Source organism: Cnephaeus nilssonii (genome assembly GCF_951640355.1).
Source record: "Cnephaeus nilssonii genome assembly, chromosome: 2".
NCBI lineage: Eukaryota > Metazoa > Chordata > Mammalia > Chiroptera > Vespertilionidae > Cnephaeus > Cnephaeus nilssonii.
The window spans coordinates 27,874,348-27,895,226 of record NC_137073.1 but is presented as its reverse complement, the minus strand read 5'-3'; the positions used below and the strand labels follow the sequence as shown (position 1 = coordinate 27,895,226).

Sequence of the window (20,879 nt, the reverse complement as noted above, 5' to 3'; positions counted from 1 at the left end):
GCAAGGTGGTGCCTTGGGAGGCGGGTCTGCAGCTTGCAGAGGAGCTGGGTGGGGTCCAGGCTTCTCCAGGACTCGGCAAGTACTTTGTCATTTTCAAGAGCTTTTAGCAGAGAACAGCTTCCTGGGGTCGACCTCCTTCTACCCTTGTCCCTCCTCGAATTGGGCTTGTAAACTAGGGCTGGGAGGGAAGTGGTACCTTTCCTCCTCCCCCTGCCACTCTCTTACCTTTCACCTTCGTGAGAACTCGTCATAAACATCACTTATACCAGGAAAAAAAAAAAACAGGACAAAAGCCAATTGTATCAAAGTTTAATCAAGTAAGATGGAAGAAATAAAATTAAATGTGTTATTTGTTGTACTAAATATGAACAGACTGAATTTTATTTTAAAAACAGAGACCAAGTTGAGTTAAAAAAAATGCCCACCTTGCATACTGTTTCAAGAAATAATGCATATTACATATAAGTAAAATCATGAATAGGTTAATAGTTCTGTTTTCCCATTTATTGCCGTCTTAATTGCTATCATAAATAGAAGGTTCTACCTTGACTTTGGCCTTTAAACACAAAAACTAGTTGGGCTTTATCTGGGAAGGTATCTTGGGAAAGATGGATATTTAAGGAAAGTCTTAAAGAGGGATAGGGTCTGAAGATAAAGTCAGAGGTTCCACCCCTGAGTGTCCCTTCACCCCCATGCTCACAAATGAGTCTTCTTTGCTCCTCAGGCAGATCTGGAGGAAGAAAGAATACGGCAGAAAATAGCAGAAAGGACCTCTGAAGAAACGATACGGATTTACTCTCTGAGACTGTTCTTGAACTGTATTGTTCTGGCTGTTTTAGCGGCATGCTTTTATGCAATCTATAGAGCAACTATATTCTCACAAGAACACATGAAAAAAGTAAGGACTCCTTGAATGTTAACTTTTACCCTGGTTGGGACATTAGGCTAAGTGCCTTGTAAACCTATAAGGCAGATACCATCATCATCTGTTTTACATATCAGTCATTTGGCTGATATGACAGAAAACCAGAAATCAGAGGTGACCAATTTCCACTTATAATAGAAAGAAAAAGCATCCAAGATTGAATATTTGCAATACTACTCTCCCTGGAACTCACAATATTTAAATCCAGCTGGATTGCCACAACCAACTCCTCTACTTATGAGTAGAGGGCCTCAGTGTACCTAAAATAACATTGGTTTTAAAAACTCAATTTGGTCTAGTGCAGGGGTCCTCAAACTTTTTAAACAGGGGGCCAGTTCACTGTCCCTAAGACCGTTGGAGGGCCGGACTATAGTTTAAAAAAGACTATGAACAAATTCCTGTGCACACTGCACATATCTTATTTTGAAGTAAAAAAACAAAACGACAAAAACACCCGCATGTGGCCCGTGGGCCGTAGTTTGAGGACGCCTGGTCTAGTGGCTCTGCTTCATGAAATCAATCATCAGAGGCCCAGATGCCTTCCATCCTGTGGCTCTGCCACCCTTAGAGTGTGGCCCTCTTCTGTATGGTACTTGATAGCTTACCATATAGCCAATGGGAAGGAGATGAGAAGGGCACATCCCTTCCCTTTAAGGTTGTGACCTGAGGTTGCACTTAAAAGTTCCACTTACATCCTTTTGGTCAGATAGCTGGACCTAGCTACAAGGGAGGCTGGGAAATGTAGTTTTATCCTGGATAACCCTTATGTGGCTAAATAGTCTATTACTATTAAAGAAGGAAAGAATGGCTATTATAAGTAACTAGAGGCCCGATGCACAAAGATTCGTGCAAGAATGGGCCTTCTCTTGGCTGCCGGCACCGCCTTCACTCCAGCCAAGAGCCACCTTTCTGCCTTCCCACGCTGCCCAGAGGCCCGGAGCAGTTGGGGAGGGTTAATTTGCTTGGAATATAACAGAATCAAGGGCATAGAAAGGGAGTGGACTGACAATCCTTGGGGGGAAGGGGATGTGGGCGGTGTGGGAAGAGATTGGACAAACTTCTTACACCTATGGATGAGGTCAGGGGGAGGGGTTAAAGGCATGGGGTGGGGTGGAGCTATGGGGGGAAAAAGAGGAACATCTGTAATAATCTACACTAATAAAAGAGTAAGATGCAAATTGACTGTACCTTTGTGACACCCACCAGCCAATCAGGAGTGAGCATGCAAATTAACCCAACAAAGATGGTGGGTTGATTTGCATATGCAGGCTCCTGATTGGCTGGTGGGCGTCACAAAGGTACGGTCAATTTGTATCTTACTCTTATTAGTGTAGATTATTACAACCTTGAAAATACATTGCCCATTGATACAGAAACATGGATTGTTTTTCTTAAATCTCACCCAAACAAATCCAGTAGAGCTCATTTTCCTTCTAGTATGTGCTAGATCAGTGGTCGGCAAACTGTGGCTCGCGAGCCGCGGTTTGCCGCTCTGTTGACTAATGAGTTTGCCAACCACTGTGCTAGATCATGTTTTCCCTACAGTTGACCCAAGGAAGGAGAATGGCTTATGTTTAAAGGCCTTGTTGAATGACATGTATGTTTTATTTTGTTTTGTTTGCTAATAAACATGTATAGTGTAGGTTTCCCCCCAGTTTTATTGAAGTATAATCAACATACAACACTGTGTAAGTTGAAAGTGTACAGCCTAATATATATAGTTGAGTTCTTTTAAGATAAATTCATGTGTGATTCAACTTTCCTTATTATTCTCCTGACCAGTTTTGTTATCTTCATAGGAAATTGACAAGATGATTTTTGGAGAGAACCTCTTGATATTGTACCTGCCTTCTATTGTGATCACTCTGGCCAATTTTATCACCCCAGTGATCTTCGCCAGGATCATCCACTATGAGGATTACTCCCCAGGCTTTGAGATCAGGCTGACAATCCTTAGGTAATGTCTAGACATGCCAATCAGATCACCACTTGCCCCATCCCTTGCCTCTGGCAGACATTGCTAATCAATTGTGGCACATTTTCCTGCTAAGTCAAGAATGCTCTTCAGTATTCAGACAGCTCCCATGAATGAATCAGAGTTTGCACATTCAGTGAAATCTGTTTGACTTAAGAGTCTACTCATCAGTATTATATTTTTGGTTCATGTTTTAGCGCATCCACATCTGAGGGCTTAGGGTGGGGCCCTACGAGGAGATGTTGCTCTGAAGATGTTAGAAATGACAAGGGGGTTAAGGAAGTGAGAGAGAAGGAAAGGCAGCTGATAAATGGTGTGTTATTGGGCAAGTTATTGCTGTTGGATACTGGGGCTCAGTCCTCCTGGGTAACCCTGGGAGTGTGTGTGGGAAATAGCTTGGCCTTTCCAACCAAACCAGATATTCTGTCTCTACTGCCTAAAAGTGGCTGGTTCCCAGAGGCATCAACTCCCCACACTTCCACCCACCACCTCCATGGGTGGGCCTTGGGTAGAGAGTTGCAAGTCCTTGCAGGAGGAACTTGAAGCATTTGTTGGAATAGTGAGTGCTGAGAAAACGTGGCCAGGTCACCCACAGTGGGTGCTACAGTTGACTTTCTGTAAGTTGTTGTAATACCTCTTCTCATTTTAAATAAATATTCAGTCTCCTTTTTAAAAAGTGACAGGTATGAAGCAGGGCGCAGGAAGTTAACACAAATGAGTTGGAGAGGACCAGGTGGGGATCATGTGATGTGAGCATTTTTTTGCTGCTTCTCAAATGCCTCAGATTACATTTGCATCTTTTTTTTTTTTTTTTACCTCACCCAAGAATATGTTTTTATTGATTTGAGAGAGAGAGAGAGAGAGAGAGACATTAATGTGAGAGAAAAACATCAATCGGCTGCCTCCCATACCTGGGGATTGAACCCGAGAAATCTAGGTATGTGCCCCCGACTGGGAATCAAACCTGTAACCTTTTGGTGTACAGGATGATGCTTCAACCAACCAAGCCACCCAACCAGGACCATCTGCATATTTTTAAAAAATATTTTTATTTTGAAAAATTTTAAACAGAACGAATGGTATAATGAACCCCCCATGCACCTGTCACTTAGTTTCCTTTACCAACCTATTGTCAGTCTTGTTTCATCTCCTCCCCCACCCTTTTGCTTGATTGTTTTAAGCAGATCTCAGGAGACATGTCATTTCACCTGTAAACACTTCGGTATATCTCTTAAATGACAAGGATTTATATATATATATATATATATATATATATATATATATATATATATATATATATTTATTTTTAATTGACAGTTCCCTGAAGGAATTGAAGATGGCTTTGTATGATTGGTTTGTTCAAACCGGGGTGTAGGATGGGGCCCTGGTTTGAACAACATGGTGATTACCAAAGGGACAGGAAGGTGGGGGAGGTAGTCGAGGGCATGGGGGAGATAAGTGGTGATGGAAGGGGACTTGACTTGGGGTGGTGAACACACACTATAATATACAGATGATGTATTATAGAATTGTATGGCCCTTTTATTCTTTAAAGAATCCTTGTGGGGGAAACGGGCATTTGTCCTATAGAATGCCCTGTAGTCAGCATTTAGTTCATTGTTTTTTCACGGTGTGTTTGTTTTTCTGTACCATAGTCATGGTAAACTACTGGGTAGATTCACACTTTTTATTATATTCTGCTTCAGTTTTTCGTTATAGAAACCTCCTCAGTGATTCTGGGTTCTCATCTTACCACCAGGCACATGGTGTCAGGCGGCATGCTGCCCACTGAGAAGAGTGAGCCAATGGTGTGGACTTGCTTTTTTCTACCGCCCACTTTTAATGGCTTAAAAAAAAAATTACAAACCATGTAATAGAAAGCATCTTTAAAAAACAATAGTACTCTCTGCCCTCCTTTATTGAATCCAGCTTCCCCAGGCAGCCCTCATCTGCTCATGCCAACATCCACATTAAAAAAAAAAGTAGATTCGTATCTATACGAAACTCTGCAATGTGCTTTATTCATTTCTCAATATTTCAGACATCTCTCAAAGCTGATGCTTAAGATTCAATTAGTATTTCTTTTTTCCCCCAGAAATGTACAATGTTCTATAATATGGCTAAAACATCATAGATTAAGGAGGTCTTAGTTTTCTTATCTTTTTTTTTCTGCCATTTAAAAAATTGTGGTGTCATATTAGCATAAAATCTGCCATTTTAAAACATGTTTTTATTTATTTCAGAGAGGAAGGGAGAGGTAGAGATAGAAACATCAGTGGGAGAGAATCATTGGTTCCTGCACACCCCCTAGTGGGGATCGAGCCACAACCTGGGCATGTGCTCTAACCAGGAATCCAACCGTGACCTGGTTCATGGGTCAACGTTCAACCCCTTAGCCACACCGGATGGGCAAAATTTGCCATTTTTACGTGTACACCCCAGTGGCATTAAGTGTTGAGCCACCATCACCACTACCCATTTCCAAAACTTGCTCATCATCCCAAACAGAAACCCTACCCATTTGTGAGTTTGCTTTTAAGAAAGGCGGCTTCTCTGCCCACTAGCCCTCGTTCAAGGGCCCAGCCTGCCCCAGGGCCTCCTCTTCCCTCCCCCCCCTTCCTCTCTTCCTGCAGGTGTGTCTTCATGCGGCTGGCGACCATCTGTGTGCTGGTGTTCACCCTGGGCTCCAAGATTACATCCTGTGATAACTACTCGTGTGAGCTCTGTGGCTACAACCAGAAACTCTACCCGGTGAGGCTGGGGGAACGGGAGCGCCCTGCTGAGTGGGTCATTTTGGAGAAACGGTCTCAAGGTTGAGAGAAGAATCTTGAAGGCATGGGTTTGCATTCCCGTTGATCCGCTTTCTCACTGTGTAGCAGAGTCTGGCACACCAGGCACTTCTAAGGGCTTGAAAACCGGTGTGTGCCGGAGCTCAGAGGAGCATCAGCTGACAGCCTCCAGAGGCAACAGGGTCTGGGAAGAGGACGGGCATTGGGCGGAGTCTGAGAACCTGGCTTTCTCTGCCCTGAGTCGGGTCTCATTGTCTCTCCCCGTCTTTGGCTTTAGTGCTGGGAGACCCAAGTTGGGCAGGAAATGTACAAGCTGATGATCTTCGACTTCATCATCATCTTGGCTGTGACACTTTTTGTGGATTTTCCCAGAAAGTAAGTGTGAGGGGTACTCCCCCCCCCCCGCCCCTTTACTACCCCACTCCTTCCACCCCTGCCCCTACTGGAGGATCCTCTCACATCTGCTCTCCAGAAAGCGCTGGATGAGTTCACAGTCCCGGGAAACCACTGACAACCATCCGGTGACTTTCAAACAGCTCCAGGCCATCAGCCCCTTAGTCCATTAGGTTCCCCCTAAAGGCAGTGTGAGGAGTGGAAATGTCGCTGTTTTCCATGAGGCTTCCATGGGGATGACTTCCTGCCATCAGCACAGCCACAGCCCTGTCAGGGAAGGCCCTCCATGCCTCAGTGGACACCCTATTTCCTGATCTGGGTTCAAGCCCCAGCACTGCCACTTGCTAGTCATGTGACCTTGGGTAGGCAATTTAAGGAAGGTCTGTGTTTATTTTCCCACCCGTGAAATGGGGCAGTAGCAGTGCCCACCTCACAGCACCATTGTGAGGATGAAATGAGAAAACACAGAGAAAAGTACTAAGAACACTCCATGCTTCGAAACTCAGCAAAACGTTAACTATCACCATTATGATTATCATTACTATTCTGTCACTTTTTAAAAAAATATATTTTATTGATTTATTACAGTGAGGAAGAGAGAGGGATAGAGAGTTAGAAACATCGATGAGAGAGAAACATCTACGAGCTGCCTCTTGCACACCCCCTACTGGAGATGTGCCCGCAACCAAGGTACATGCCCTTGACCGGAATCGAACCTGGGACCTTTCAGTCCGAAGGCCGACGCTCTATCCACTGAGCCAAACCGGTTTCGGCTATTCTGTCACTTTTTAAATTATTCTCAGCATCTCCTTGAGCCTTAAGTGAAACAGAGTAGGTTCACTTAAGTTCACTTAATAAGACTTTTTACCCAGATGTACAAATTCTGTGAGCATGTCAGAAGTCCAGTAAGCCCTTAAAATAAACATTAAAAAAGAAACTGTCCTTGCGCGCCAGTGTGGCTCAGGGGTTGAGCATCTACCCATGCACCAAGAGGTCACCTGTTCGATTCCTGGCCAGGGCACATGCCCTGGTTGTGGGCTCAATCTCTAGCACGGGGTGTGCATGAGGCAGCTGATCAATGTTGATGTTTCTCTCAACAGTGTTTCTGTCTCTCCCTCTCCCTTCCTCTCTCTATCAAAATCAATAAGAACATACTTTAAAAAGTTACAAAAAAGAAACTGCCCTTTAAAAATTATACAGCCCAGCCGGCATGGCTCAGTGGTTGAGTGTCGACCTATGAACTAAGAGATCATGGTTCAATTCCCGATCAGAGCACATGCCCAGGTTGTAGGCTTGGTCCCTGGTGGGGGGCATGCAGGAGGCAGCCAATCAACGATTCTCTCTCATCATTGATATTTCTGTCTCTCCCTCTCTGAAATCAAGAAAGATTTTTTTAAATAAACATACAAATATGACATGAGTATGTCCTTGTTAAAATTTTGTAAATATTTCAAATTTAAATAAATACAGGAGTCTGAAGAATATTGAGAGTTCTTATTTGTTGCCATACCTCTAACTCCCCAAACCCATCCCACTCCTCAGAGATGGCCATTGTTAATACTTTGGGGAAGAACCAGCAGTCCTTAAGAGTAAAAAGTCATTTGCATAAATACATGTGTACGTAGACACAAGTCTTGCTAGAAGTGTTCATTTCCCCCCTTAAATGGGATCACGGTGCATCGATTGGTTTGCAGCTTGCTTTTTTCCTCCCATGCAAACAAAACATGAATTTTCCATGGGAGGACACATGGATTTTCCTCATTTAAGGACTGTATAATATACTACTGTATCCATGGCTTATAATTTGTCAACCCAGGCCCAAATTGTGGGCATTTAGGTTATCCCCAGTATTTTTGGGAATACATGGCAATGTTATAGTGAATGATGGTGTGTGTTTATCTCAGACCCCTGGCCTGAGGGTGTCTGAAGGAAGCTTTAGGACTTCAGCATGCTAGGTGGTAGGGTCTTCATAAGCCATTTTCTGCGTGGATGCACATGACTTTGTGGGCTGAGTGGCAAGCCAGAGCACAGATACTGCCCATGTTGTTTATCGTCACATCAACCCTGTCAACTAAATTGTGTTATAAAGCCCCCATATTCCAGATGAGAAAAATGAGCCTTCTCTAAATTTATTCGGCTGGTCAGTTGTAGATCTGAGACTCAGACCCTGGTTTTATGATTCCAGAATTCACTATCTTTTGCATCTTCTAGACTTGTGACTAACCAGTTTCCAGATCTGTGTGAAAATGGCCCTAATTTTGTGGACGTGGTTCTGTGGCTTTGGCGGACGCTGGTGGTGCAAATGAGAAATTGTCCCATTTGTCTCCAGGCTCCTGGTGACGTACTGTTCCTCTTGGAAGCTGATGCAGTGCTGGGGGCAGCAGGAATTTGCCATTCCTGATAATGTTCTGGGAATTGTGTATGGGCAAACCATTTGCTGGATCGGAGCCTTTTTCTCACCCCTTCTCCCTGCCATTGCAACCGTGAAATTCATCATCATCTTCTACGTGAAAGAGGTAAGGAGAGGTGGGGATGATAGACTGATACCCGGCACCATTCTTGACCTTGCTTGGCATTCGGTACCCATGTTTGGAGCTCACCCACATTCTGTCAGATACCTCAAAATTACATCCCTTATTTGATATATACTTCTATTCTGCGAAAAAGATGTTCACATTTTATAATTTTGAGAGTTCTGTTAAGTGGTGTTTTGCTCCTGTAATTTAATTGTCATTTTTATATATAACTGTCTAAGAGTTGAGTTGCAATTATTGACCAGTTGACAGTGGGACATTTTGGTAATGTTTAATGCAGTGATTATTAATTTAAATTTTGTAATTTTCTGTTTGGATTTTGGAGCCCGTGAATTTATGTTCAGGTCTCAATTATTTGTGTAGGTTCTCAAATAGCTGGCAGGCCCTAGGCACTGAGTCTGAAATAAGTGCTTAATGGGTGAAGTGGCCTGCAGATGACTAGCCTACCTGGGCTTATTAACCAAACTTCTTTTTCTTTGTTATAGAGGCAGTGTATGCTCAATATTAAACATTTAAACAGTAGAGATATGTATACAGTGACTTTCATCCCTTCTTCCAGAGGTATCCTTTGTTAATAAGCCCAACATTCATCTATTACCTCTAATACCAAGGCCTGAGGATTCAGAAATGGAAATAATAATAGTATTAATAATAATAGCAGATGATTTTAATGCCATGTGCCCCTACTCTGCTGAACACTTAGGAAGCTGAAGTTCATAGAGGTTAAGTAACTGGTCCAAGGTCACACAGCTTGTAAGTGTCTCCTCGGATTTGAATCTGGATTTCTCTCACTCCATAGCCACTTAACCTGGTGAGCAGGACCTTGAATTGGGCCAAACTTTCTACCTGGATGTTTTGGCCTTTGAAGAATGTTCTGATGCTTTCATTTGGAAACTTCATTTGGCTGAAGTCGCCAAAGAAGAAATAGAGCCCTAGCTGGTTTGGCTCGGTGGATAGAGCATCGGCCTGCGGACTGAAGGGTCCCAGGTTCGATTCCGGTCAAGGGCACATGTCCGGGTTGCGGGCTAGATCCCCAGTGGGGGTTGTGCAGGAGCCAGCCAATAAATGATTCTCTCTCATCATTGATGTTTCTATCTTTTTCTCCCTCTTCCTTCCTCTCTGAAATATATAAAAATATTTTTTTTTAAAAAAAAAGAAGAAGAAATAGAGAAGAAAAAGCTCATAGGAACTTTTTCCCTTTCCCGAAAATATTGGTTGGCCAGTGACTTCCCAGCCTGCAGCACAGTAAAGACAGCGTGGGATGGCCTGGGTCAGGGGCACTGGGCTGCGTTCTGACACTCACTCCAGGCCTGACTGACCGGCTGCCCCCAGACAGGGCACCAAGTGTCCTTGGAACTCAGTGTCCTCTGCTCACAAGATGTTCTGGCTGCTGCTGAAATGAGAAGAGCTTGGTGCCTACTCCCAACAATAGCATTTAAAAATACTAAGGAGAAATATTATGCCTGTTATTATACCTCTCTCCCCCTCCACATTTGATATTTCTTTCAAGTCTTTTTCCCCTCAATGGAAATACTTATTTTAAAATACAGGAAAAATTGCCCTGGCCAGTTTGGCTCAAGGGTTACAGTGTTGGCCTGCGGACCAAATTCCCTGCCCCATTGGGGGTGCAAGTTGGAGGCAATCAATCGATCTGTTGCTCTCACATTGATGTCTCTCTCTCTCTCTCTCTCTCTCTCTCTCTCTCTCCCACACACACACCCTTCCTTCCACTCTCTTTAAAAAAATCAATGGAAAAAAATATCTCATGTGAGGATTAAAAGTAAATAAATAAAATATAGGAAAAGTAAATATGCTTATAAGAATTCAAATAAAATATCTATTTTTTATAGAGTATTGTAGATCAATTTGTTTTATTTATTAGTAAGAGAGAGGTAGAGAGAGAGACTTGTTGTTCCACTTATTTATGGATTCATTGGTTGGTTCTTGTATGTGCCCTGACTGGGGATCAAATCTGACAACATTCTCACCAACTGAGCTACCTGGCCAGGGCTGTAGATCCATTTAAAACATATTTAAACCCCTATCTGTAATAATAAAAGTGTAATATGCTTATTAGACCGGACAGCTGAACCACCTTCCGGATGTCATTCCAGACGTCCTCCCTGACGAAGCCGTGGTGGCGGGGCGGAGGCAGAGGCGGTTAGGGGTGATCAGGCAGGCAGGCAGAGTGGTTGGGACGATCAGGCAGGCAGGCAAGTGGTTAGGGGTGATCAGGAAGGCAGGCAGGCGAGCGGTTAGGAGCCAGCAGTCCTGGATTGCGAGAGGGATGTCGGACTACTGGTTTAGGCTCGATCCCTAACTGCCGGTTTAGGCCCATTCCTCGGGGACATCCCCCAAGGGGTCCCAGATTGCGAGAGGGTGCAGGCCAGGCTGAGGGACTCCCCCACCTCCCCCCCGCCACCCCGTGCATGAATTTCATGCACCGGGCCTCTAGTAAAGAATACTTAAAAAAAAAACACAAAAAACTTAAATGAGGTCATACAGGACAGAGTGCTGAAATCTACCCTTTTCATTTCACAGCACCACATAGGATGTAAAGCTCGCTTTCTCCTCCTTTCTAGGGGCTACATGGTATTCTGTTGTGTGGGTGTAATTTTTTTAAAAAAACAACAACAACTTATTTTTCTTGATTTCAGAGAGGAAGGGAGAGGGGAGAGAGATAGAAACATCAATGATGAGAGGGAATCATTGATCAGCTGCCTCCTGAACATTCCCTACTGGGGATTGATCCCGCAACCCGGGCATATGCTCTTGACTGGAATCGAACCTGGGACCCTTCAGTCCGCAGGCCGATGCTCTATCCACTGAGCCAAACCAGCTAGGGCTAGGTGTAACTTTTTAACCTTTAAGGACTACCCCCACCCCCTTGACAGCTATTTCGGTTGTTCCGGTTTAGTTATTCCTTGATAACAACAACTAGAGCAGTAAACATCCACATACATGTATTTTGGCCCAATGTTGGGGTCTGGATTAAACATTTTTCATTTTGATCTAGATTGCTAACTGCCCTGTAGAAAGATTAGACCAATTTACATTTCCACTGCAATGTTTGACCTTGCTCATTTATCCTCAAGGAAGCTGTACTCTTAATGTTTCCTCTCTTTTTTCTCTCCCCTTAGATGAGCCTTCTTCATACCTGCAGACCCTCCCCAAGGCAGTTCAGAGCATCCAATTCTAATTTCTTCTTCCTGCTGGTGTTGTTGATCGGCCTGTGCTTGGCAGTAATACCGCTGACAATCAGCATGGCACAGTAAGTACCACTTGGTTTTGTAAAACAGTTCCCTGCTTGCTGACATGATCCCCTTTTGTTAAAGGGTCCCTAGCGTTTTCTGTGGGCTTTGCTCACAGGGTGCCACCCGCAGAGCTCTGGTCAGGAAGTTGCTCCTGGCTTAGCCAGGCCCGTCCGTGCTTTGGAAGCTCCCTCTGGTGGCTGGATTGTCTGGGTCCACTTCCAGAACTTGGGCTTGCTGGGTGGCCATTACTTTTGAGAGTGCCAGTTGGGGGTCTGTCCTATCCAGCTCCTTTTTCCTGAGACTTCTCTTCTAGTCCCCATTTGGATTGTGTCTGATTATGAAAAGAAGCAGGAAGTCACCCACATTCCTGCCACTTCAGTGGAGGGTTTGCACTTAGCAAACATTTATTTAACACCTTCTATGTGCCACGCACTGTGCTAGATGCTAGGGATATAAAGACATTTAACATATGACATATGAGTATAGAGTCTGGTTTAGAATTTGGAAAGAGCAGAGATGCTCAGCTCAGGACTGAGAAGCAGAAGTTGAGGTTTCAAGCCCCAGCCATGCCACTCCCTCGGTGTGTAATCACTTATACCAGAGGCCAGCAAACTTTTTCTGTAAAGGTAAGAGAGTAAATAATTTAGGCTCTGAGGGCCATATGGCATCCATAAGCAGCCAGAGACAATATATAAACTAATGAACATGACTGTGTTCCAATAAAACTTTACTTATAAAAAACAGGTGGGGGGCCAGATTTGGTCCATGGGCTCTAGTTTGCTGACTTACACTCTCATAGAATTTAATTTCTTTATCTTTAAGTTAAAATCCTTCAATTTGGAATCTGTCTTTCATACTTCATTTTTTAACTAACTTGAATATATATATTATTGTTTTATTGTTATAGTAATATATATTATACATAAAATTTTCAAATAGTACAGAAGGGTGTAAATTAAAGAGGAAAAATTACTCTTTATCTTCACCTCATAATCCCACTCTTAGGTAACCACTGTTAACATTTTGTGAATACTTCTAGAAATTTATAAACAATATGTTTCTTTTAAAATATTACCTATGGAATAAAGCTATAATCCTGTTTGGCAGCTTATTTCCCCCCCTTAATTTTATATTGTGCCATTGTCCATGCCAGTACATAAAGAATTCTCACTCTTTTAAAATATTTTTAGCTTTGATTTTTAAAATATAATACATATATTGACATGGCACATAATCCATATTTATATATTTATTTCTCCCTTCCTCTATCTCCCTAATCAATCAATCAATAAAAAAATAATAAATTGTGAATCCATTTCCTTAGACAACATTTAGGTTGTTTTCAGGAATTTATTTTTACCCGTAAAAATAGGGCTGCAGTGGAAGACTTTCTACACAGAACTTTTTGATGTGAATGTGGGCAGTTTTTTACAGAGCTTCCTTTTTTTCCATCATAGTTTTACTTTTTCCCTACTTTGTACTTTGAACAATTTCAAACCTATGGGAAAGTTGAAGAAATAGCCACAATGAAAACTCATATACCCTTCAACTGGATGCCCCAATTATTGACATTTTGCTACAGTTGTTTCTCTCTATGCGTGCCTTTTTGTGTGTGTGATGAGCCATTTGAAATTAAGTTGTAGGCACCATGAGTTTATCCCTAAACACTTGAGGATGCAGCTCCTAAAAATAAGGCCATTTTCCTTCCTGTGCATCCACAATAACATTGACACACCTAAGAAAATGAATACTAATATCACAGTCCTGCCATTTTCAAATTTCCCCAATTGTCCCCAAATAGCCTTTCATAGCTTTATTTTATAACTAGAGACCCGGTACACAAGTTTGTGCACTGGAGGGGTCCAGCCGGCCTGCCCAGTGAGGGCCATCGGGGGTGGGCCAGCTGGGGCGAGGGGCGGCGGGTGTTCCAGTCGTTCCGCTGTTCGGTCAATTTGCGTATTACCCTTTTATTATATAGGATGAGGATCTTTCAAGCTTTACCCATTGCTCTCGGGTATGTGTTTTTAGTCTCTTTTAACCTTTGCTTTTTTGAAGAGTCCAGGCCAGTTCCCTCACCTCTAAATCAGAGCCTGGAGAATGGAATCCCCACACTGTGTATTTGTCTGATTATTTTCTCATGGTGTCATTTAACTTGTTCTGTCCTGAATTTCCTGTAAATTGGAAGTCAGGTCTAGTGATTTGATGAAATTGCAGGGTAAGCATTTTTGACCAGAATATTCCAGAAGGCCATGAGGTCAGCCGTTGCTCGAAGGTTACTGTTAACAAAGCCTGGTAGGCGTGTAAAGGAGGAACACTCAGCCTGGGAGCACGCCTCACCTGAGCTCCGTGGTCTGTGTCTGCAGCATCCCGTCCTCGAAAGCCTGTGGGCCGTTCACCAACTCCAACACCACCTGGGAGGTGGTTCCCAAGACGGTGAGCACCTTCCCCAGCTCGCTGCAGTCCCTGGTCCACGGCGTCACGTCGGAAGCCTTTGCAGTGCCTTTCTTCATGATCATCTGGTGAGTGGGAACCTCCTGGACCCTGTGAGTAACTCCCAGGGAAGCACGTGGGCTTCTCTCCACGGGGAAATGGGAACTCACCTGCTACACTTTAGATGTTACTGAGCCTCACTTTCCCATCTCTAAAATGGGCATAATAATAGTAATTCTTTCAGAGGATCGTTGGGCAAGTTCAGTAAGATCCTACACATAAGGCACTTAACCCAATGCCTGACTTATAAAAACCTAATAAACGCTGCCTATTATTATTACTGATTATTCACAAAACCACTGCTTTTCAAAAAAGAAACTGATTATTGAGCAGAGAAAAGAGCATAAACTTGGACCTTGGCTCTACCAGTTATAAGCCTTGTAGCCTTGGGTCATCACACATATATCCTTTGGATCCTCCGTTTCCTCACCTGGAACATGTGGATAAGAATGGCACATATCTGATAAGGTTGTGAGAAGAAGGAGATGTGGTAACACATGTAAAGTGCTTAGCAGAGTGCTCACTTTTGCGGCACGTATACTAAAATTGGAACGATACAGAGAAGATTAGCATGGCCCCTGAGCAACGATGACAGAAATTCGCGAAGCGTTCCATATTAAAAAGTAAAATAAAAAATGCTTAGCAGAGGACCTGGCCGTTAAAGGCTCAGTAAATGACAGGTGTTATATGCAAGGGTGACGAGGGTCTTTGCTACACAGTGATTCGTATTGAGTGTTAACGTAATTCTAATCCCAAATGTGTATTGAGGGCTTACTACGTGCTACACATTGTTCTAATCACAGTGGGTCATCATTATTCACGGAGTCTGTGTGTTTTATTCCTGTGATGTCCATGTGTCCACTCACTAAAAGATTTTTGAAATTTCAAAATCAGTATTCGCAGCTGACATGTATTTTTTGACAGAGTTTTCATGGTCATTTGAGTCTCTTGCCGTGCACTGTCTTAGTTTGTTCAAGCTGCTATAATAAAATGGCACACAGACGAGGAGGCTTATAAACAGGAGTTTCTCACAATTCTGGAGTCTGGGAGCCCCAAATCAGGGTGCCAGATGGCTGCATGAGGACCCTCTTCCAGCTTACAGACTTCTCCCTGTGTCCTCACAGGACAGAAGGGGACACGGGGCTCTCTAGTCCCTTTTATCAGGGCACTAATCCAAATATTGAGGGCTCCACCCTCATGACATAATCACCTCCCAAAGGCCCCACCTTCTAACACTGTCACATTGGGCATTAGGATTCCAACATGTAAATTTAGGGGGGACACAAATATTCAGGCCATCGCATGCACCTTCCCAGCTGAGGTGAAACAAGGCCTTATGTACACTGCCGTCTGATTCCAGTTCTCACACCATAAGCAAGTGCCTTTCTGCAATCTAGTTAGTGCTGTGTTTCTTGCATTTTATGCTTTTGGTTGGTGATTTCACTGTTTGAAGGCCCCAAGTGTAATGCTGAAGTGCCGTCTAATGTTCCTGAGTGCAAGAAGGCTGTGATGTGCTTTGCAGAGATAACCCGTATATTAGATAAGCTTCGTTCAGTCATGAGTTACAGTGCTGTTGGCTGTAAGTTCAATGCTAATGAATATTAAATGTCTGTAAACAGAAACAAGGTTATGTATGGATAACCTTTCTCAACAAACAAGAAACATAAGACAAAGTATTGTTTTTTTAAAAATATATTTATTGATTTCAGAGAGGAAGGGAGAGGGAGAGAGAGATAGAAACATTAATGATAAGAGAGAATCATTGATTGGCTGCCTCCTGTATGCCCCATACTGGGGATCGAGCCCACAACCCAGGCATGTGCCCTTGGCTGGAATCAAACCTGGGACCCTTTAGTCTGCAGGCCAGCACTCTATCCACTGAGCCAAACCAGCTAGTGCAATACAAAGTATTGATCAGTTGAGAAAAATCTTGTGACCATCAGAACCTAAGCCTGTCCTCTGAGTCTAGGTCATTGGTCCAAAATTCACTAATTCAGTGTTCCTGGAGACTCTAGAGCAGTGGTTCTCAACCTTTCTAATGCCGCGACCTTTTAATACAGTTCCTCATGTTGTGGTGACCCCAACCATAAAATTATTTTCGTTGCTACTTCATAACTGTAATTTTGCTACTGTTATGAATCGTAATGTAAATATCTGTGTTTTCCGATGGTCTTAGGCGACCCTGCTAGCAGTTCTGTTGAGAACCGCTGCTGTAGAGCCTAAGACCATCGGAAAACACAGATATTTACATTACGATCATTAACAGTAGCAAAATTACAGTTATGAAGTAGCAACGAAAATAATTTTATGGTTGGGGTCACCACAACATGAGGAACTGTATTAAAGGGTCGCGGCATTAAAAAGGTTGAGAACCACTGCTCTAGAGACTGCCACAGGTAACCGGAGTTGATTGTAGCTTACATGTATTAACACATGAAAGCATCACAATTACCCTGTGATGTAGACATTGTAACAGTAAAACCCCACCACAATGCAAAAAGTGGGCCCAAAATTCATTTGTGAAAGGCAGGATCCCTTTGATGAGATGAATAAAATGACCTGGGGAGCTGGGCAGCCAGCCAGCCTGCATCCTAGGATCCTGGGATGGAGCTACTCCATCCTAATTCGTTCACCCCAGCTGTGGTGTGGCTGGCACCATCTGGTGGTGGCTACCTGATCTGGCTTCAGCATCTTTTGGGACCTTTCCTGTCCTTGGCCGTGGGGACTTCCAGGAGAGGATCGATCATAACAGTGATTCCAATGGCCCTCATTTCCTCAGCAGTATCTGGGGAGAATGGACAGGAAACCACCTTCCCTTCACGTAATGAGCTTGCCTGCTGTTTCCTCCACTCCACTTGCCCCACTCCCCAAAGCTAATAACTTCAATGACCGACCCCTCCCTCTCCCCCGCCTCCCACATTTAAGATTTAGGGCTGCACAGAAAACAGGAGCTGATTGCCAATTGCTTTATTCAAAATTGTATTATCTTAGGCTTGATATCACTGGGTTTTACTGTATTATCCCCATTTTACAGATGAAAAAACTGAGGCCAGAGAGATTCCACAGTGATCATTCACCCCTCTGACTGTTTCGATGCCCTGTTTGGAAGAGGTGTGGGTTGTCTTTTCTATTTCTAATGAGTAAACCTATTGCAGGCGAAACCTGTCAAGTTGTTTTTCTAAGTGGCCTTCAAATGGTACAGACACCCTAGTGACCACTTCACCTTGTATTGCAGCCTCGTTATGTTTTATTTCATTGCCCTGGCCGGAGCGCATAAGCGGGTGGTCGTCCAGCTCCGAGAGCAGCTGTCCCTGGTAAGGAAGCATGCAGGCCCAGGGGGTCATGGCTGGGGACATTTCCCCAGGACATCTAGTGGAAAATAGCCCCTTTTCCCAGGAATGCTGCTGTCTGTCCCTCACCACCACTCCCCCAAAACTCTGCCTTCAAGGCAGGCCTCCGCCAACTTCATTCATTCACTGACTCATTCATTCCTTCAGCATATATATTAAGCACTATCTGTGCCTCACACTGTGCTGGTATACAGTGGTGAAGAAGAAAAGATTGCTAAGTAGTTAAAGAAAAAAGAAATTTTGATAGCAGTAACTGCTGAGAAGATAATACGAACAAGGCAAAGTGACAAGTAGGCCATTTGCTGCTGTATCTGGTGGCCACGGAAGGCCTCTTTGAGGAGGTGAATGACCTTGTAGTTCAGACTTGAATGAGGAGAAGGAGCTGATTGTGGGAGGTCTCGGGGATGAGAGGAGCAGGCAGAGGCCACAGTGTGGAAATGAGCTGGGTACCCCTGGGGGCAGGGAGGGAGGGTGGTGGGGCTGGGGAGGCGAGATGAGGCGGATTTGCAGCTGGGTCACAGCATGCCCTGATGGCTCTGGTCGGAAGCTTAGGTGGAGTTCTCATTGTGATAGGAAGCCACTGGAGGGTGTGAACTAGAAGTCTGATGGACATTTTTTAAAGGTCACTGTCCATTCTTTGGACAAGGGGCTGTGGTGGGGGCAAGAGTGAAAGAGACAGACGAGTCCGGAGGCCATTACAATCGTCCAGTGTTAATTAGCATCCTTGGCCCCGTGTCTGATAGGTAATTTAGTAGGTTGAAATCATGATATTTGTTTCCAAGTATATTGAATGTACTCTTGAACCGATTTCTTTTTCTTAGGAAAGTCGTGACAAGCGTTACCTAATCCAGAAACTAACAGAAGCCCAGAGGGATATGAGGAACTGACTAGACTGATGAGAAGATGCTGCTTCAAGTTCATAAGCTGGCTTGGTGACCTGCTGAGCCTGCAGAGTGCAGCTGGCTTTTCAGCGGATTTTTAAGGAGTATTTTCCTGGAGTCCAGGCCTTTCCTGAAGGTGGCTTCATGTGTGCAGCTGTGGGGGCCATGTTTACGTGACCCGGCTCCTATGGAGGGCTTTAGTGACTTAGAAAAGCAGGTTCCAAACCAAGTCTTGCCTGTTGACCAGCCACTCGGTGACTACCAAAAACTGATGTATGACGCCTTTAAGCTTTTACACCAAAAATGGGGGAGGAGAGACCTTATATATTTTTAAGGGCTTGTTTTGTCTTTTAAAGATAACTGTAGGGGTCATCTGTTCAGGAGGCTGGGGTCATTCTTTTAAACCAGGTTCTAGGGTTTACACTGAGAAGTGTTCCTTAGGAAGTAGTGACCCTTTTGGACGGTTCTGTGGACTTAAAATGAAACCTGATTTTTATTTTTTTAATGAAGAGAAAGCCTTGAATCATAATTTGGGAACAAGTGGTGGGAACACGGAGAGGACAGCTATGTAATTTCAGCCCCACGGGGTAGTCATGTGAGAAAAGCCGGTCCTGCTGTGTGAGTCACAGCCTCTGGATGAACGGAGGAAGCCGGCGGAGGGGATTGCTGCAGGTGGCCGTGATTTCTTAGCTGCGGCTTTATTGCTCAGGGGGCAGTGCCTTTACGGGGCTGGATACCCACAAGCCCTCGGTTCCCTTCCAGGCGTGAGTTTGGAGACTTGGGAGAGGACCCCGTGCCATCAAAATGAAGAGGGACACAAAGTTGGCCTCTCAATCTTCCAAATGCCACTTCCCTTCCTGCACTGAGGTCTCTCTTTCTGAAGGACACTGTCCATTTCAGAGCCAGGCTGGAAAGACTGTTGAGTATTTATTTGAGTTGTGGGTTTATGGGCATAAGTGTTTTGGGGGGATATGGGTTGTAGCTCTGCCTGTTAATCAGACCAGCCTGTGCCAGTGTAGCAAGTCAGACAATATTGTGTTCTTTAAATACACATATCCAAATCGTTCAGGGCTACTGTTGGTTTTCTTGTGCTTAGAATTTTAAACACAAGTGCCTTTATGTTACAACACATGCAGAGTACCTCTTAAGGTAATTTCAATTACAGTAAAAACTGTATGCCATCAATACCTCAGTGTAAGCTTTCCGAAATGGATAGGTCTGAATTTTTTAGCGTAAGCCTAAGTTATTGTTTAATGTGACAACGTTTCATTTTTACATCTTCAGATCATTTGTTTTGTAACGTACTGTTTGCGGCAGCCTGCCTTTCACTGACTGAACCTTTCCTGGGGGTAGCTGGAATTTCACCTTGGATGCAAGTTTCAGAACGCTGCTGCTGTTAAGAATATTTCCCACCCCCTCCACCCCTTATTAGAAAAAGATGACTGCTCTGAGCAGCCAGCTGACCATAGCCTGCCCATTGCTGTAGACTTGTCCCTCTGCCCCAGGTCAGTTACTTTCCTTCCACAAAGTGAGCATGGACATGGGATATTTTTGTACCTGTGACCAGTGAGCCTTTCAAGCTTTTTCTCTCTTGTTAAGGTTTATGATTTTCTAGGTCTATAAACTAGTATCATGGAATTTTGAGTAAACAAAAGTTCATGCAACCCTCACTTTTAAGAAATTCCAATTTGGGGCATTTCTACCTAGTGTATTTATATATATATAATGTTCTCGCCTTTACCATACTTCTGAGGATAGCCAAGTTTTGTGTGTGTGTGTGTGTGTGTGTGTAAGAGAGAGAGAGAGAGAGAGAGAGAGAGAGAGAGAGAGAGAGAGAGAGAAGAGAGAGATGGAAGCTCTGTTTTATTTCCCTATTATAAAAATGACACTGAAATATGCTAATATATTTGTTTTAAATGCTAATTTACATACCTCTTGAATGTTTTGATATATGTATTTTGATAACTTTAATAACTTTAAGTGATGTCTGTATTAATTGTTCAAGTGCAGCTGTCACTAACAAATGTGCGCGAAAACTACTGATTAAACAATCTTGAAGGTTTTTCAATGTGATGGTATATATTTGAATTCACAGAGGTTTCTTGTCAATAATCAAGTGAGCATGGACAATTATAAATTTGTAAAGTCATTCGTTGTCTTTTCCTAGAATCAGAGAGAGAAAAACAAGTGCTTAATTGTAGGAGATCATCAGATGAGTGTTTTGATAACTCCTTGGCTCTGCTGAAGCTGTGGGGGGTGGTGTGTGTGTATGGTTTAAACTTAAAAGA

General features: G+C 43.6%; 1 protein-coding gene across 3 annotated transcripts in view; it reads left to right on the top strand.

Moving 5' to 3' along the window:
• TMC7 (transmembrane channel like 7) overlaps positions 1-20,636 on the top strand; it is a 54,587-nt gene extending 33,951 nt beyond the window's left edge. For all 3 annotated transcript variants that reach the window (XM_079780860.1, XM_079780862.1, XM_079780861.1), the window contains 9 exons: positions 725-898; positions 2,725-2,882; positions 5,534-5,651; positions 5,967-6,064; positions 8,412-8,598; positions 11,757-11,887; positions 14,234-14,389; positions 17,596-17,674; positions 18,532-20,636. In XM_079780860.1, the coding sequence (XP_079636986.1) occupies positions 725-898; positions 2,725-2,882; positions 5,534-5,651; positions 5,967-6,064; positions 8,412-8,598; positions 11,757-11,887; positions 14,234-14,389; positions 17,596-17,674; positions 18,532-18,597 (1,167 nt within the window). In that variant the 3' untranslated portion in view covers positions 18,598-20,636. The remainder of the gene's footprint in view (positions 1-724; positions 899-2,724; positions 2,883-5,533; positions 5,652-5,966; positions 6,065-8,411; positions 8,599-11,756; positions 11,888-14,233; positions 14,390-17,595; positions 17,675-18,531) is intronic.
• Positions 20,637-20,879: the final 243 nt, after the last annotated feature.